The sequence below is a fragment of the Camelina sativa genome, chromosome 16 (assembly GCF_030686135.1).
Source record: "Camelina sativa cultivar CO46 ecotype springtype chromosome 16, ASM3068613v1".
Taxonomy (NCBI): domain Eukaryota; kingdom Viridiplantae; phylum Streptophyta; class Magnoliopsida; order Brassicales; family Brassicaceae; genus Camelina; species Camelina sativa.
The window spans coordinates 4,181,099-4,199,783 of NC_141895.1; the positions used below are offsets into that span (position 1 = coordinate 4,181,099).

Sequence of the window (18,685 nt, forward strand, 5' to 3'; positions counted from 1 at the left end):
AAGTGAATAATTTTATAAAGGAAACCAATAGAACAAATAAAACATGACAAAAAAAATGAAAAAAAAAAGAAAGAAGAAGAAGAAGCAAAGAAGAGGGGTCCATTTCTGCCACCGTCCTCTCGTCTTCAAGGCCTGCAACACAGTGTATGCCTTAACCCTACACCTTTTCTTTGCATACAGTCATACAGATTTCAATATGGAGTATTCTTAATTTTTAATTTTCTCAACCATGGAACCCTCAATATCACAATTCAGTGATTCACAATGTATTTTGTTTGAATAAACCTTTTAGCAAAAAAAAAAAAAAAAAAAAAAAAAAACTCGCATTAATTACTATCTCTCTGTCTTGATACTGACAGTTTAACTCTCTGGCTAAAGAACAAATGTTGTTTGTAGAGGTATACACTTTTAAAAGAGAGTAAATTGATATAACCGGGGAAAAAAGTTTTAGTAAATTCATGACCGTGAAATTTTTTTCTGACTATGAATTAAATGTTCAAATTGTTTGGGTAACTACTAAGTTAGTACTTACAACTACAATATTACATTCTGAAGATTATGATATTATTCAATTGTTATGTGAAAAAAATAACCATGAAAGTTTATTATATAACTAACTAGAAAGTTACCCACACAATATGGGAGTTATAAAATCAAATATTTTGTATGTAAAATAAAATTTTCATTAAATTATATATAAAATGTACATGATATTATTTATATATGCCTTGAAAAGAATTTAAATATATACATTTATAAGTTTATAATTATGAAGTGTGCATGTTAAAAGGACAATTTTCACAAATTGCATAAAAATAAGTTTTCGTTTTAAATTTAGCACATTATTTTTAAAATTCTAAAAATACTAAAATTGCATCATACTTTTAATTAGCCCTGGACGTTCGGGTACCCGAACCCGATCGGATTCGGATCTTCGGATCTTCGGATATATAAAAATAGAATCCGATCGGGTATTTTATAGAATCGGATCGGGTTCGAATAAAACTCGAACGGGTTCGGATAATTTCGGATACACCCAAAATCCGAAGTGAATTTCGGATATCCGATGGATTTCGAGTATTTTTATCCGAAATTGATAAAAATACCCGAAATATTTATAAAACAACCTGAACTCATACCAAAATACCCTAAACAGCAAATAACTTAAATATCAAAAAAAAAAAAAAACGAGAATAGAAATGAAAGTCTTAGAGAGTTTAGAGAATATAAATTGAAAGTCTTAGAGAGTTTAGAGAATATAAATTGAAAGTCTTAGAGAGTTTAGAGTTTAAAAGAGAGAAACAAGTAGATTAAACAATAATCTTCTTCTTCACATTCTAATCCTCTTCTTCTTCTGCCATGTCACACGCTCAAGAGTCTTCTTCTTCACATTCAAACTCTGAATATAAACAAACCAACATTACAAACTGTTACTTGTAAGTAAGTACTTAACATGGCATATAGATAAGAAAGTGACCTCTTTGAAGCTCATCTTCAAACTCAACTTCTGCAAGAATTTGAGCATTTGTAAGCACCTTCTCTTCAAACTTTATGTCTTGTTTTAACCACTGTTCAGTACACATTAGAACCTCCACCATGTAGTGTGTAAGACAACTTCTGTAGGGATCTATTATCCTTCCACTATTGCTAAAAGCACTTTCAGAAGCAACAGATGACACTTGCATTGCAAATAAATCTTTAGCCATCTGAGATAAAACAGGGTACCTTGCACTATTGACCTTCCACCAATATCATCAAATTTGGATTCTCAAATTCTTTTCTCAGATACATATCTAGTTCATTAGTATCTCTAACTCCAATAGTTCTGAGCAATGTATCATACTTCTGCTCCATCGGGTTGTATCCATCAAACTCATCATCGACCGAGTCAAATAAGTCTTGATGTATCTCTCGAATACTCTGAGATGAGCAGTGAGACTGAGTTTGTTCCGTAGATGTTGTTGCTTCAGCATATCTTTCAATGTACTCTTTATACATATCACGCATGATAGCCTTAACTGAATCTTTCATTGCCCAAGCTTCTATAGTATCTACCCCATACAACTCATCAAAACACAAACTTGCAAACTGCATCTTCTTTCTCGGATCAAAAACACTAACAATAATCAACATCCTATTAATGATATTCAACCCATCCCAATACTTATCAAATTTCTGAAACATTTTCTCAGCATTCAATTTCACATCCTTATCCCCACTAGCACAAAGTAACTGAAGCTTCACAGCAATGTTAACTATCTCGCCATAACACTGATGTGCATTCATAGTAGTGGAGGCGGATACTACCAATGTAGCCTTATAGAAAACATTAAGAAACTTAACTAACCTCTCAATTTTAAGCCAATCTACGGTTTGAGGAGGTCCAATCCTTTTTACGCCATTCTCATACTCCAAGAAGTGATCATTGTAAAGCTTATCCTCAAACTCCATTTTATCAAATGCTCCTTTAAACTTAATTGCCCTTGTCAGCATCAAATACGTAGAATTCCACCTTGTTTGCACATCTAGTGGCATACTACCCCTTGAGAACCTACCATTTTCGACTCTTTGCTGAAACGCCTTTCTTCTATTTGGTCCTGACCAGACATATGAGATACCATTATGGACTGCAGCCACACTAGCATCGATTTCAGTCAATCCATCCTTCACTATCAAGTTTATAATATGACCAGCACACCTAAGATGCATGAAATCTCCATCCATAACCAGAGAATCCTTGGTGTCTTGTTTTACTCAGCAGTAGTGCCACCACCAAAACCACTTCCATGAGTTTGTTTCCTTTTTCCTCTTGCTCTCGGTGTCAGCATTTCTTCTTCATCGTTTAAATCATCATCGGTATAACCTTAGTTCACTGGTGATGACGAACCCATCTGCATATCATATTAACAGAGATAGCAAAGTTACTAAGTCAGCTATAGTAGATAACTTCAGATTAAGACAAGCATAATAAAAAAAAACCAATCGCTCAATAGATTCTACAATATAATCATTACAATGGAGTTTTAAGATTCAAACTAAGTCTATACATTAAACAAGATGAAACATATAACATCAAAACAGTATCAGATTCTAAAATAGAAGATGATCTTATTATTATCACTAACGAAAGTAAATGACACATGTAGACTTAAGATTCTAATTTCTAAACATCGATTATTCGATTTGGTTTCAGTTTCAGAAGACGATTAAAAAAAACCAAAGGACGATGAGTTTGAGATCAAAAACAAACCTGTGATTTCCGTCATGAAGTCGCAGAAGGAGGCGATGAGGCTAAATGATTTAGGATTTCCAGCTTGAAAAAATGATATTAATATCTGATTTTATTGGGTAAAAGCAAAAAGTAGTTTCGATTTTGAAGCTGGGTAGCCGAACAGGCTATAACAAGTTTGAAATCGATAAAAACAAAGAAAATAAAAAGGGGTTAGGGATTAAAGGGTTTATTTATGGGTTTATATCTTTGGGTATCTTTGGGTTTGGTTCGGATATCGGGTATTACCCGAACCCTATCGGGTATCCGATCTTATGAAAAATCAAATCCGATCGGATATTTTACCCTATCCGAACCCGAACCGAACTGCTCACTTTGGGTCGGGTTCGGGTAATATGCCCAGGGCTACTTTTAATCTTATACTCTAAATAATAAATCATATCTCTTCAAAATTATACCCTAAATGTAAAATAGAAATTCAAACCAAAAAAATATAGATAACCATTGGAAATGGTGTAAGCTTTTTTTTGGCATAATGAAGGATTAGCAAGGGTTACAGGAAAATAGACATGAAGTATGATTGGTAACTCAAACAATACCAGTGCGATATAAAAGTAGTCTTGTTTTTGTAAAAGTTAATCTATGTGTTAATTTATACCACTTTTAACGATTGACATATATCTATGATAAAAGTATTGAGATTACAACATGTACATATATATATATATATATATATATATATATATATATTAAATATTTTCAATAGGTCTCTCTAATGTTTTTCCGTGTAATGCGAAAGGATGTTGTAAAGTTTGGGAAGTGATTTCAAAGAGGCATACAGAAGTACGTGATTTTTTACCATGTATATATGCATTACACGGTAAAATTAGGCAAAGTAAAATATTTTTTGTAATGGGGATAAAAAAAACTTTTAAAAACGAAAAAAAAAAGCAAATTTACGAAACATAAACTTAGAAATATATTGTAGTTGAAGATCAGAGGACTTAAGAGAGGAATCTAAGGGACTTACAACTATAATATTATGAGTGAATGTTCAAAGCCAAAGAGATTGTGCTTTAGCATTGGGCTCATCTTCATCACTGAAGACTTCCAACTATAGTTTGAAAATTAAAAAAATACATTACAAAACAATGCAAAAACTCTAAATCATGAAAGAGGCTAATAAATATTGACAAGACTCTTATACAAAAAAAAAAAAAACATTGACATTTTTTTGTAAATGATTTCTTCAAATAGTCATCGATATATTAATCTGTTAATCATCATACTGCAAGACATCATTATTTTTTAAAAAACTTCATAAGAAAAAAATAAAATAAAGTACCATTGAAAATGATGGGAAAAGAAAAACATATAGTGCATGATGGTTTTCTTCGTTATTACTCATGTGAGCATTAGATCTTATATAATACACTGAACATTTTATGAAGTTTGTAAGAAATTCTATTGACACATTATTCTGAGTAAATACATTCATGACAATACATACAGTTATAAAGTATAATAATTGTAATTAATTCTGTCATATGCATTATTGCAACATGAATAGTTTGAACAAAAGAAATCGTCCACCTATAATGTCTTAAAGGTTATTGATTGAGCGAAGTAAATGTAACCTAAAGAAACTGAATAAATAAAATGTCTCAAATTAAAAAAAGAGTGTTGACAATTTAATTTTAGATTAGCAATAATGTGTCTTTTATTTCATTAAAATTGAAAAAAATGACACATGTTAATAAAATAGAGTGGTGCCAAATGACAATTTCTCAGAACTCTACTTTATTATAGTTTAATATAGAGTATATATTGACATGTGAAACCGATAAAAATAGTTAATTAATAAAGTTACGGTTGTAATTTAAAAATTAGTGAAGAATTTATAAATCGTAAAAACAAAATAGAATAAATACATTCTTGTAAAGTAGATTACTTTTTCTTTAACAAAAGTAAACTATTAAGATCTTTATGAAATAATACTAAATAAAAAAACCAAAAATAATTAAAGATTTGGTAAACAAAGAGTAAAGAAATTTAAAGGAAAATTAGTGAATAATTTACAAATTATTTAAATTAAAATAGATATATTCTTGTAAGATGGATTACTTTTTTTTACCAAAGTAAATTATATAGAGTATTGCTATGAAATAATACTAAATAATACAAAACCAAAAGAATTAAAGATTTAGTAGAAGATAAAAGAAATGAACACTTTTCTAAGTAAATAAATTTATATTTAGAGGATCAAATTTAAAATTAATGTAAAATACACGTGTCGCAAAAATAGAACGCTAAATGCCGCATCCATAAGCAAAGTTAGAAAAAAATATTGTCTTATATAAATGATAATAAGTAAATCCATCTAATTGACAAAAGAAATTAAAATAATATTTTGAAATTTACTAAGTGTTTCTTAGATCAAATAACGTCGATTTTTTTTGCCAAATTTATGTCCACGAAAAGATCAACGTTCTGAATGTTTACGCCATCTTCCGTCTTTAGCTTTTCATACTCCCAATATTGGTAGCATCTTGGCCTTACATTTATATTACGTTGTTCCACAATACGTAACCAAAAAAAAAACATGATCTTCTCCATAGACAAAGTCTCCATATACAAAGTTACGAATATTGTAGCAAGTTATCAATGCGAGCTAATCTACCCTTATTCAATCCGTGCAACTATAAAATCTTTTTTGCAGGGTGCAATTAATTAATTGACTAGAAATATTATATGCTGCGGTCTCTGACTATGCGAGTTCTTTCCTGTACGGTCTATTTTATATGGTTCAAGGGATCGATTTATGGACTACTTAGATAAAGATTTATGACCGCAAGAGAAACTAATGGAATGACAAAACTTAGATACATCATAATAAAAATATTTTAAAACGTGAATAAATAAAAATATTTTAATATGTGTAGTTAGGCTTGGACATCCGTTCCGTTTTTCCAGTTTTGTTCGGGCAATTTCATGTTTTGAGAAACATGCTAGAATAAGAACCTAGATTTTATTTATGTTCAGTTCAGTTTAATTTATGAACGCACAGAGTTAGAAATGTTATCATCTGGAAAAAGGTTGAGATAATAAGATGTACAGTATTATTGTATACAACTATTTTTTTTTAATGCTATATACAATTTTTTTTTTTAATACAAAATTATCAAGTAGTGAGCTAAGTCTACGAAAAAGGTTAATGTGAGCAACGAAAAAGCTAAGGAGCCTAGGTAGAATTATTCAGCTAGGTTCCCTGATGTCCAACACTTAAATTATTATACACATTTGTATTACATTATTCTCGACGCTTCCTTCATCTTTCTAGATATATAGCCTACGTACTTTCCAGTTGGAAAAAGGACTCAAAGTATCAATTTTCAGTTAATGCCTTCAATTAAATAGTATAGTAGTATTTATGTAAGAACCAGTTATATAAAATTCTTGATTCAGACTTTGAAGCCTTTGAACAAATAAATGCAAGGGTATTTCTTTAGACCAAATAGGTTTAATATGAAAATCGATCACTTATAGACGGGAACTGTTTCAGCAGCAAATTAAAGAGACATTTGTTTTCACATTTAAAATTTTAAGTAAGATTATATTGTTGAGTTTTTTTCACAAAATATTTTGATTTCCTATGTTGACGTCCTGACTGGTGGTTAAGTGTATAAGTTTATGATTTGTTTGATAAATAATAGTAGTGAAAATGTGGGAAGAGTTACGTACGAGAAATTCTTTGAATATCTATATCATTTAAATTCGAAATGTTTAACCAAATAAGTCTTAATTATAAGTAAAGACATGAATTAAAATTGGCTGTGATTTTTTAAAGAAAAAGTGGCTATGATGGATAAGATATAGAGAGTGTGTAGGGTTATCTTAAGTTTCACGACTTGGAAGAAGTATAATGTGGAATCTTTTGGGATGAAGGCAGATTGCATGCGCGTATGCTTTTTCTAAAGACATCAAACTAAAAATCCTGCATTTTATATAATCTTTAACTTTTGGGAGTCTTCAAGTTGACGACATGTCACACTTTTGCTTTAATTTCTATTTTTCCTCGAATTATATTGTTATTGTAGTCTATGATCAACACAAACAAAGACACACAAATCTAGATCAAGTGAATGTTTCAATACACGCAGACATATGTTAAATGAATAGTTTATAACGATGATTTAAATTAAAAGAAATATTAGAGATTACATTTTATTGTGAATAATTACTTAGCTAGGTTCTAATGTATGATTGTTAAAGAATAAAAGTTCGGCTGTAAGACACGAGCTATTTGGAAAACATTTCAAAGAGATTTTCTAAACTATGTTCATGACTAACTTGAAAACATGAATACATAATCATTGTAACATAAAGCGTTGGCATATATACAAGATTATCGTCTTCTTACTTCAACCAATATTAACTAAAAAATCACTCTGTAGTAGATTAAATAAATAAAATACAGAAAAGCAAGAAATTAGAAGGAGAAAAACAATCTTAAAACTATGGAACATGAGTTATCTGTATAAGACACTTTCTTAAAATGAAAACGAGTAACAAAATAAGTTAAAAATTAATTTTCGTTTTATATATTTTCATGGAAACAAAAAAAGCTACAAACCAAGGAATATGCACAGAAATATCTAGACCTTATTCCAAAACTCCAAACTAAATATTCAAATGTATAACGTATGGTTGTGGTAAGAAGAAAAAAGAGTCTGAAACGTAAGTCTATTTCATTGCCCTCTCTTTTTAGTGGAACGAGAAAAAGCTGTTGAGTATCATTATCAACGGCTTAAATAATACGGAAAAATGTTTTTAATAAAATTATCATAAAAGGAAAAATAAAATAAAAAATCTTCGTCTTCTTTATAGGTGGTAGACTTGTAATTAAAATGAAAGGTAGATTTCTCAGACGATGACCTTAATCATAAGTTCCTAACACTTTATGCTCCTCGAAATTCGAATCTCATTCAACGTTAGGCCTAAATCATAGTTATCCACATGAATGAAACACATACTCTTCTCCCTCGACTCTACGTATACATAAAAATAAACGTGACCTTAACGAAATAAACAATAAAAAATAAATGGGACTCAACATCAATCATACTAGAGTCAAATTATTCCATTGCCGACTCTGATTGTAATGTAACTCTTAACCGACCAAACAAATGTGTCTATTTTTGTTTGGAAGAAAAAAATGCTTTTCAAGTTTAAATTATTTTCTGAATGAGAATTTACAGTTTGGTGTCATGGTGTGGTTAAGATTATATGTCAGAGTGTGTAACAGTGTGGTTTTTTCACATGGTTATGTATTTGCTAGAATTTGATATGTCACGCATGATTGAAGAATAATAATTGATGACTTTTTTCTGTAACCAAAAATATTGAAATACATGATAAATATGTGGCTAAGATGTTAAGAAGGACACATGTTGATGATATGTGAAATAGGAATCTTATAAATAAGGAACAAAAGGTTGAAAGCAAAAGGGTATTTATTTAGTTTACTTTCCTATTCTGAACCCTTAACTTCTGCTATCCTTTCCACCAACAATACTTATTCTCTCTTTCTTTTTTTCTTCCTCTTCTTCTCTTGTCCTTTGATTTTAGACCAACTAAACATATCAACAAAGTCTCCCTCTCTCTCTCTCTATCTCTCTTTCTCTCTTTTTCTATTGTCCAAATTTCATCTCTTTGGAAAAACCCTAGACCAAAGATTCCAATCTCTTTTCTCTTAAATTGTTCATCATATTTATAGATTTGGGTATATTGTGTCATTGAATCTTGTGACTGCCATGACAGATCTTTTTGGGATCTGCATAGAAGAGTTACTCCTTGTAGCAGCTTTCAGGTAGCTGTAGCCAGCCTGCATCAGATGTTATTTACTCACTAGACACCAAACATAGGAACAAAAAAACGGCAAGCACTTTGAAGAGCCAAACAAAGCAAGTGGGCAAACAAAAACGGCACGCAAGTTTTCACTCCAAGTTGGTTTACAAGAAAAAAAAAACTACTCTTGGAATGTCATTTTGAGAGGTAACAAAAAAAAAATGGGACTTAAGGGTTATAGCGTCGGAGAAGGAGGAGGAGAGATAGTTGAGGTTCAAGGCGGCCACATAATCCGAGCCACGGGCCGAAAAGACCGTCATAGCAAAGTTTTCACATCGAAGGGTCCACGTGACCGGCGCGTGAGACTCTCAGCTCACACCGCGATTCAGTTCTACGATGTTCAAGACCGGTTAGGGTATGACCGGCCTAGCAAAGCCGTTGATTGGCTCATCAAGAAAGCCAAAACGGCCATAGATAAGCTCGAAATCGCGGAGTCTACTACTAGTACTCATCAAGAACCGGTAACTACTAAGGCGGGATCTCCCAATTTGGTTTTCCAAAGAGAAAACAATAACCAAACGCAGTTCGTGGCGGCCAATCTTGATCCTGAAGACGCAATGAAAACGTTCTTCCCGGCGACGACGACAACAAGCGGTGGTGGTGGTGGTACAAACATGAATTTCCAGAACTACCCTCATCATGATGACGACAACATAGTCTCAAGAAGAACAACAACAACACCACCGAACCTTAGCCAAGATCTTGGACTCTCTCTTCACCCGTTTCAAGGAAACAACAACGCAGTCGTAGTACCCGAGACCAACAGTTTCACCACGACTCACTTCGAACCATTCGGGAGAATATCTGGATGGAATCATCACGACTTGACGATGACGTCATCCTCCTCATCCGAGCAACAAGAAGATGAAAGGAGTAATGGTGGTTTCATGGTGAATCATCAACATCAACCGTCGATGATGACATTGCTTAATAGCCAGCAGCAGCAAGTGTTTCTTGGTGTACAACAACAACAACAACAACAAAGGGGTACCCTTCAGTCCAGTTTATTCCCTCACTCGTTTCGTTCTTGGGATCATCAAACCACGCCAGATCACCATCATCATCAAAACCAAGCTTCTCCTGTGATGTTTGCATCTCCTTCACAGTTTGGTTCTCATGGGATGATGATGATGCAAGGCCTTAGTTTCCCCAACACTACAAGACTACTCCATGGAGAAGAAGCTACTCAACCAAACTCTTCTTCTTCTCAAAACTCACACCTCTAAAAGTCTAAACCGGCTCAGGTTTGCTTCTTCTTTTTAGTGTATCAAGAAACCACAAAATAATTACATATGTATAAATCTTTCATAATTAACCCACATGTATTTCTTGCAGACAACAATGGAGGTTTTGATTCATCATGACATTGAACAAAAAAGGAGGAATTAATGTGATGAAAGGAGAGTACGCCATATATTAATTATTATTACTACCATCTCTATCCATATATTTATGATTTAAGATTATTATTACTCTTTTGGTATTATTATTGTTATTATTCAATTTTGCTTATTTGCTTCTATGTATGATCTCTGCATTGATCATCAAGATTACGATATTGAACGCGATGAGTTCACTCTATGTGTATTTTGGCTTGAATATGGCCTTAGGCTGGGATAAATTGTAATCTCATTTTTTGCTCTCCGAGTGAGTTTTGATTTTCCCTGGTTTTTAGTTTTCTTCGGTTAAGTAGAGTAATTGAAGGACGTTGAAAGCTTAGGTCGTATTAATGAGTAATGTAGAAGAGGTGCTCATTGTCATCTTTACAGACACCAATTTTTTCCTTTTAACATAGCTTCTGAGTTCTGATGACTCTCTCTTTAGCTTAGCTGCTAAAAAGTTACGACTATTTAATAGAAAAGTCAACATTATTACAAACTTGGGATTTTTATGCCAAAAGTTGCTATTGAGTATTCAATGCTTTGTGACAGTGATACCAAAGGATCTCGATATGTTAGTCTGCTTTACTTGATCTTATGACTCTTATTGGGTTTAATTTGAAAGAAGTTTTTGTTTTTCTCCTACAAATCATCATTGAAATCATTATTTATAGTCGTATAGTTAGGGGGTATAGAGATTGACATTTATGATTTATCACTATTTTGGCACTTGTGTATAATGAATATCTTTGGTTTGGTGAAATTACTTAAATATATATAGGTTAAAGGGGGTTTGTACTTTGTCGTCACATGATGATCATTAATTTTTTCCCAACGATGATCATTAATTTTTCCCAACGATGATCATCATTTTTATACAAGACGTTAAAAGCTAAGAATGTTTCGTACTTTAAAAAAGTTTGCATACTCGAAACAATTTAAAAGCTATCTAAGGTGAGAATGACTAGTTTGGCCTTTTTGATAATGAATTGTGTGCTTGGTTTATTGGAAGAGGTCAACAAAAGGATTACAACCTTACAATCAAGAGTTTTGTGAATGTGATAGATGGCACTTTGATGTTTTTGAAGGAAAACTGAAAATCTACATAAAATTTTTGTTACAAAAAGAAGTAACCTTGAAGGCTTAATTAAACTATAAAAATTCCAAATCATGGTTAAATTCTTATTAAGAACATATATAAATATTTCTTAAGAACATAAAATTCTGACTAATTTCCGACCAAATATTATTTAAAAATCTAATTAAATCGGAAGTTGGTAGAAAATTTCGACTAATTTCCTACCAAATATTATTTAAAAATAAAAAGAAAAAAGATAATTAAATAATTAAAATGTTAGTCGGAAATTGGTAGGAAAATTCCGACTAACTTCCTACCAATTTTTTTTTTGTTTTTGTTTTTTTAGATCCAAAAATTAAAGAATTTTTTTTTTCGACAAAATTCCGACAACTTGGTCAAATTTTCCGAGCAAATTTTATGACTAATTTCCTACTATTTTTATTGGGTCGGAAATTTTGAAAAAGTTCTGACTAATTTCAGACTAATATATTTTTGTTGGAAATTTGTCATAAATTAGTCAGAAAATAGTTGCATTTTTTCTGACCACCGGATTGGTGGGAAATGGTGGTAGAAAATTAGGCTGTTTTCTTGTAGTGAATAGCGGTTTAAATTTCATTGATTTTGGTTTATATACAAAAGTGTAACCCAATAAAAATATACCAACAAACAAGTACAATCAAAATATAACATAACACCCTTCAAGATTGAGTTTCATAGATGTTGCATACTCCCATCTTAAAAGTAACTTGTTGATAAGCTTCATATACTTTTGTTACGAAAAGAAGTAAAATTGAACTATAAAAATTCCAAATCATAGTTAAATTCTTTTTAAGAACGTGTAACCAAAATATACATATATAAATAGAACAAACAAGTACCATTCGAGATAGAGTTTCATAGATGTTGCATACTGCATACTCCCATCATAAAAGTAACTTTGTTGATAAGTTTCGAAAAACTGTAATTGATACACCAAAAACAATATGAATACAGATGTCCATGTGTTTAGTTTTGTTTTCCCATGAAAATAAGACCTGAGCATTATGAAGAGTTAGGTATCAAGACTCAAGAGAGTCAATCACTCTAATATTTTTGCATAATATAAGGAATCCAAACATTTTCACAAATTTCCACACATAAATTTTGTTTAAAATAGAAAAAAATGAGAGGTTCTAATCTCCTCTAATTAAAAAGGTTTTGGCTATATCTTAATCTAAGGGAGAATATGTAATTTTGATTGAGTTTGTATCCGTGTTTGCAATAACGATAAAATAAATACGAAACAGTTTTAGACCAAAAACCCTTAGACCATCGTCGTCGCCAGATCTAAAACCCTATCAGAGGAGACCATTTCGCGTGAACAGAGAGTGAGAGATATGGCGGGGCCTCTGCTTCGATCTCTTTGGTCTAACACCACTCGAAGATCCTTCTCTTCTCCATCATCATTATCTTCCAAATTCGGATACTCGCTTTCGTCCTTTCGCTCCTTCTCAGCAGCCACCGCTTCCTCGGCTGTAGCCGGAGCTCCTGGTAGCTCGTCGCTCGATCCTGATCGACTAAGGAACGTAGCTGTTATAGCTCATGTCGATCACGGTAAGACAACGCTTATGGACCGGCTTCTCCGTCAGTGTGGTGCTGATATCCCTCACGAGCGTGCTATGGATTCTATTAATCTCGAGCGTGAGCGAGGGATCACTATTTCTTCAAAGGTATCTCATTTCTTCTGTTTTGGATTGAAATTAGAGCTAATTGTTACTTCATGCTTGTGAATTTTGGTTCTGTATTAGAGTGATGATATCAAGTACTAGGTCCTGTCTGATGATGATTTAGGTTCTTGAAAATGTTGTAGATCATTACTTTTCTGAAGTTTTGAATTTGAATTCTCAGTGAGAATTTGAGATTCTAACTAAGCAAAAGACTTTCTGTCTTCTTCTTTTTTCGGTTCTGTTCTGTCTGATGATTTTGAATCATATTGTTCAGTTCTGTCTGTAAATTGATGTGTTCTTTTATTGATTCCGTGAGATACTTGTTTATTATTACCCACGTAGCAACATTATTTGAAGTTTCTGTCGAATTTTCTGACAGGTGACATCCATTTTTTGGAAAGACAACGAACTTAACATGGTTGACACACCTGGTCACGCTGATTTTGGTGGTGAGGTATGAGACTGATCCCTCATGAAATGGTTACTGTTAGCGTATTATTGATTGTCATGCTCGATTTCAGTAGAGTTTCATATCACAATAGTTGATTAGTTTTGGAGAGTTACTCGCTTATTTGTGCTAAGTGAACATGATATAAAGAAATTAGAAGTTGTCAATACCTATACATGTTTTGGTGAAAATTTCTAACGAATTTGTTATCTTGGAAATTAAGCATGAGTTGTTTGTTCGAGATTAGGGCATTCCTTGCTGTTGAACATAGGTGATATCTTTGATACTATTTTATGCATTTGAATTATAGGTTGAACGAGTTGTTGGTATGGTTGAAGGAGCTATATTAGTTGTTGATGCTGGAGAAGGCCCTCTTGCACAGACTAAGTTTGTACTTGCCAAGGCTTTGAAGTATGGCCTACGACCTATTCTTCTCTTAAACAAGGTAGATCGACCTTCAGGTATGCATTTTGCATTCACTCATTTATTTAGTTAGTTTCTCTTGTTTAGTTTATTTCTTTTTTTCGATTTATTTGAAATGCTTCCTCTATCTTTTTCGGTTGACAGTCACAGAAGAGAGGTGTGATGAAGTGGAGAGTTTGGTGTTTGATCTTTTTGCAAATCTTGGTGCTACAGGTAATTAATTTACCAAAGTATAATAGATGTATTCTAGTTAATTTACGAAATCATTACTAAATCAACATTTCTGCTTTCACCATTATTTAGAGGAACAACTAGAGTTTCCGGTGCTCTATGCCTCTGCGAAAGAAGGATGGGCATCTTCTACCTATACCAAAGAACCTCCTGTAGATGGTAAGAATATGTCGGAGTTGCTTGATGCCGTAGTAAGACATGTTCAGCCACCAAAAGCAAACCTTGAGGAGCCATTTCTGATGCTGGTAATATAAAACTCCAGCTAATGAGATTCTTAACTTGCTTAGCCAATATTGTGTCTGATTGTCCAATATCAAGTAGCTGATCTTTGAATTGTGCGAGATAGACTAACGCAGTTCCCATTGATTTCTGTTTGGCATTCAACATTAGCCTTAGATAAATTCCTACTGTAACTCTGAATGTTTTTTTTTAAAGTAAGTAGACTTGTTGTGTGAGTCTAGAAGCATCTTTGTAGTTACATGCAACTAGAAGTGATTTTTTTCAAACTAATATCCTTGGGAAAGGAAGACATTGGTTGGTTCATGAGATAATATTCAGTTTATAACCTTCAGCTTTCCTAGTTTGAATATATTCTTGGTATGTAGATAATGTACCGAGATTTGAAGAGATTCATATGTATGTAACTACTATTTTGATGGCAAAAAATGTCTGAACTGCTTAAGCCCTGGTGATGATAATTAACTAGCGTTTTGCTTCTGACTTCCAGGTATCAATGATGGAGAAGGACTTCTATCTCGGACGAATATTAACTGGAAGAGTAACTTCTGGAGTTGTCCGTGTTGGCGACAAAGTCAATGGACTACGCAAAACTGATTCCGGCTCTGAGAAAATAGAAGAAGCAAAGGTTTGTGAATATATTGCTTTGTACTTGGTCAGCCGTGTTTGCAAAGTGTTGATATTCTCATCTAAGCAGACATAAACTTTTCTCATAGGTTGTGAAGCTAATGAAAAAGAAAGGTACAACCATAGTTTCAATTGACGCTGCAGGGGCTGGTGATATTATCTGTATGGCTGGTTTGACAGCTCCATCAATAGGTCACACGGTGGCTAGTGTAGAGGTAATATCCTAATGGACTACGTCCCTATTTAGAAAAGATAAAAATGAATGCTTTTAACATAACTTCTCAGTTCCGTTGATCCCTATTTGAATATAAAAAGCTTGAATAAATACTTAACTTTAAATTTGTCTATCAGGTCACAACTGCACTCCCTACTGTTGAGCTAGATCCACCAACAATTTCTATGACTTTTGGTGTCAACGACTCTCCGCTGGCTGGTCGGGATGGAACACACGTATGTTTAGTTATAGTGACAAGATGTAGCTTTAGTCATCGTACTCTGCTTTAAACTTTTACTACCTCAGATTTATCTTGGGGTCACTGAATTTCTTTTTCATGTTAGTTCACGTAAATATTTGCTGCCATTAGACCACTCTATGTGGCACATGTTGATAGGCCTTTACTAATCTGAATGCAGTTAACTGGAGGGAGAATTGGGGACCGGTTACTGGCAGAAGCTGAAACAAATCTTGCCATAAACGTTATTCCAGGCTTGTCAGAGTCATATGAAGTCCAAGGAAGAGGAGAGCTTCAACTTGGTTTGTGATTTTCCAGTTTTTGTTCAGTGTTTCTCACCTGTATAGATGGATATAAAATGTTTTTCCAGTTTGTGTTCAGTGTTAATCTCTATCGTGTCTAACAGGTATCTTGATTGAGAATATGAGGCGGGAAGGTTTTGAGCTCTCAGTCTCACCACCTAAAGTCATGTTAGTCTCATCTCTTTGTTTGTTTTACAGAAGTACACTGCAGACTATATTCGTCGTATAAGCGGAGTTAGTTGTAGAGGTTATTATATGGTGGTATTGTGGGAGGGTTAACTTGTTACTGTCATGTTACCCTTAATTAAGATAGTGCTAATGTTTCTTTTGTGGGCTTTTGAGGAAAATGGTGTTGCCAATTTGTTTCATAAAGCAATAGAAGCATTCTCTTAATTTTTACTAAGTTACCTGATTTTTCTGCTGATACTACTACACTAATACATTAGTTGGTCTATTATGTTCTACTAGGGTCTATGGATTACTTTTTAGCCTAGAAATTAAACACTATGGTGTTTATCTTCTTCTGACTTCTGAGCGTTTTTCCTTTTATGATTCAGGTATAAAACTGAAAAGGGACAAAAGCTTGAACCAATTGAAGAGGTGACCATTGAAATTAATGAAGAGCACGTAGGATTAGTGATGGAAGCTCTCTCCCACAGGCGGGCGGAAGTTATTGACATGGGCCCTGTCCCTGGAAATGATGGTAGGACGAGATTGTCACTAACCTGTCCTTCAAGGTTAGCTTACTAATTTTAATTACTTTCATAAAATTTTACACGTTGCTCATTCGATCATTCCCCTTGAAGAAATGTGACCAATGTACTTGTGTTCTACAGAGGTTTGGTTGGGTACAGATGTGTGTTTAGCAGCGACACCCGTGGAACTGGATTCATGCATCGTGCTTTCCTAAGTATGCAACTTTTCTACTTGCATTTTCTGCAACTCCAGTCCCCTATTTGTCCCTCTCTGTTCTCAGTGTTTCTTCTTTCCTAAGCATCAATTCAGTTGACTCCTCTTCTAAAGCAATGATCTACGTCAACAATATTTCTTGCATATATCTGCTAAGCATGTTTTCAGCTTTAGATATTGTTAGTTTTCTTGTCAAGAGGATCTATCATAGATGCAAACATATTGCTACCTTTGCGATGACTATATCTGTCTGATAGTCAGAGAAGCATATTAGTATCCAAAATTTATTACTTTCTTCTTTTATTGATAAGCGTTTGTGTATTGCGTTCTTGCAGCTTATGAAAAGTACCGAGGTCCGCTTGGAAATGTTAGGAAAGGAGTATTGGTATGTCTATAGCTTGTTGCGCTTATTTCAATAATTTCGCTTGATATTTTTCCTTCATAAAAATTTGTGTGCACTCTCAAGTTTTAACTGTAATAATTTATCTTGATGAAACAGGTCTCCATGGGATTTGGTACTATTACAGCTCATTCACTGATGAGTTTGGAAGCTCGTGGAATTCTCTTTGTGTCTCAAGGGCTGGATGTGAGAACCATGTATATATGATAAAGAAATGTATATGTGGTCTTTCTGTATTTGATCCATGCTAATGCTGTATCTTCTTTTTTTTTTTTTTTTTTCTGTCTTTAACAGTCATATGATGGTATGATTATCGGTGAGCATTCACGAGATACAGATCTTGATGTAAGTTGGTTTGACTTTCTCCGCTTCATACTGAATTGTTTAAATGCCATGAGCTCACTTGCCCTTGCACTACAGGTTAACCCAGTTAGGGCCAAAGAACTTACAAACATTCGCTCTGCTGGAAAAGACGAAAATGTGAAGCTATCTCCACCTCGCCTTGTATGTGTCCTTTTTCTCTTTTCAAAATATAGAAAGACATGAGAAAACTGTTTTCTTGATCAGTAAAATTTCGTACCCTTTTGTGGTTTTAACTCTTTTTGATTCAGATGACACTTGAGGAAGCTATAGGATACGTTGCCTCAGATGAACTTATTGAGGTACATTGTTCATCAACGATTCAAAATCTAGCTAATCGTATGATCCATGAGGAAGATTTTGTTTCCGCCTTAATATGCATTTACTGTTATTGGTTTAACGTGGTCAGGTTACACCAAAGACGATTCGGTTGAGGAAAAGATGTCTAGACGTTAACAAGCGTAAATCCCTGAGCAAACGAGCCAAAGAGTAAAGTTATCTTCCACACTTGAGTCTCCGGTTCAATTTTTACTAGAGGCTGTGTTTAGTTCTTTTCACAATCGTAGAAAAAGAAAGTTATTCTATATGTACGAACATTCAAATTTATAGATTCGTAACTTATACACAAGAAGATGCATTCTTCTATTGATAACAATAAGAAAATAGATCGAGCCCCCGATGTTGTATTATCATTGTGGACCACCGGATTTATCGTTATAAAGAAAGTATTGTCGGTGGCCTTGGGTCTATTTCACGACCCAGTTAAAAAAGTGTTTCTTTGTGTTTTAATTTCTAGTTTTGTCTCATCAAAAGCATGCGTCTTCGTTAATATTAAGAAGCAACAATTCGAGACTTCGAGTAGTAGAATATGAACGGACTTAGTTCATGGAATCCGTTGAAACCAGCTGTGTTTATAAAATTTTACCTTCATACGTATTAGAAATTACTCAATTTTTCATCAACCAGATTGAATAAGTTATAAATGCCTGTGGATACC

The 18,685-nt window shown here is 33.4% G+C and overlaps 2 protein-coding genes and 1 pseudogene across 3 annotated transcripts; 2 read left to right on the forward strand and 1 right to left on the reverse strand.

The window, feature by feature from the left end:
- Window positions 1-1,731: 1,731 nt before the first annotated feature.
- LOC109129438 (zinc finger BED domain-containing protein RICESLEEPER 2-like) lies at window positions 1,732-2,724 on the reverse strand. The gene has a single exon (XM_019237689.2). It carries the CDS (start codon window positions 2,722-2,724, stop codon window positions 1,732-1,734), a length of 993 nt encoding a protein of 330 aa, XP_019093234.2.
- Window positions 2,725-8,678: 5,954 nt separating this feature from the next.
- Window positions 8,679-10,778, forward strand: LOC104749770 (transcription factor TCP10 pseudogene; annotated as a pseudogene). Its single transcript, XR_015584368.1, has 2 exons — window positions 8,679-10,380; window positions 10,472-10,778. The product of XR_015584368.1 is annotated as a transcription factor TCP10 pseudogene (transcript).
- Window positions 10,779-12,725: 1,947 nt separating this feature from the next.
- On the forward strand, window positions 12,726-18,263 carry LOC104749772 (uncharacterized). Its single transcript, XM_010471466.3, has 18 exons — window positions 12,726-13,302; window positions 13,679-13,753; window positions 14,058-14,208; window positions 14,315-14,383; window positions 14,474-14,646; window positions 15,129-15,266; window positions 15,355-15,480; window positions 15,617-15,715; window positions 15,899-16,019; window positions 16,124-16,187; window positions 16,577-16,756; window positions 16,856-16,929; window positions 17,264-17,313; window positions 17,428-17,514; window positions 17,623-17,673; window positions 17,749-17,832; window positions 17,940-17,990; window positions 18,098-18,263. The coding sequence occupies exons 1-18, from the start codon at window positions 12,970-12,972 to the stop codon at window positions 18,179-18,181; spliced, it is 2,010 nt and encodes a 669-aa protein (XP_010469768.2). The 5' UTR covers window positions 12,726-12,969; the 3' UTR covers window positions 18,182-18,263.
- Window positions 18,264-18,685: the final 422 nt, after the last annotated feature.

What these genes read in the sequence shown, in the direction of transcription:
- LOC104749772 (XM_010471466.3), top strand. Translation starts at nt 12,970, where the DNA reads ATGGCGGGGCCTCTGCTTCGATCTCTTTGGTCTAACACCACTCGAAGA. An exon ending in GGATCACTATTTCTTCAAAG is followed by an intron (nt 13,303 to 13,678) that starts GTATCTCATTTC and finishes ATTTTCTGACAG; the next exon opens with GTGACATCCATTTTTTGGAA. An exon ending in TCACTAACCTGTCCTTCAAG is followed by an intron (nt 16,757 to 16,855) that starts GTTAGCTTACTA and finishes TGTGTTCTACAG; the next exon opens with AGGTTTGGTTGGGTACAGAT.
- LOC109129438 (XM_019237689.2), bottom strand. Translation starts at nt 2,724, where the DNA reads ATGGATGGAGATTTCATGCATCTTAGGTGTGCTGGTCATATTATAAAC.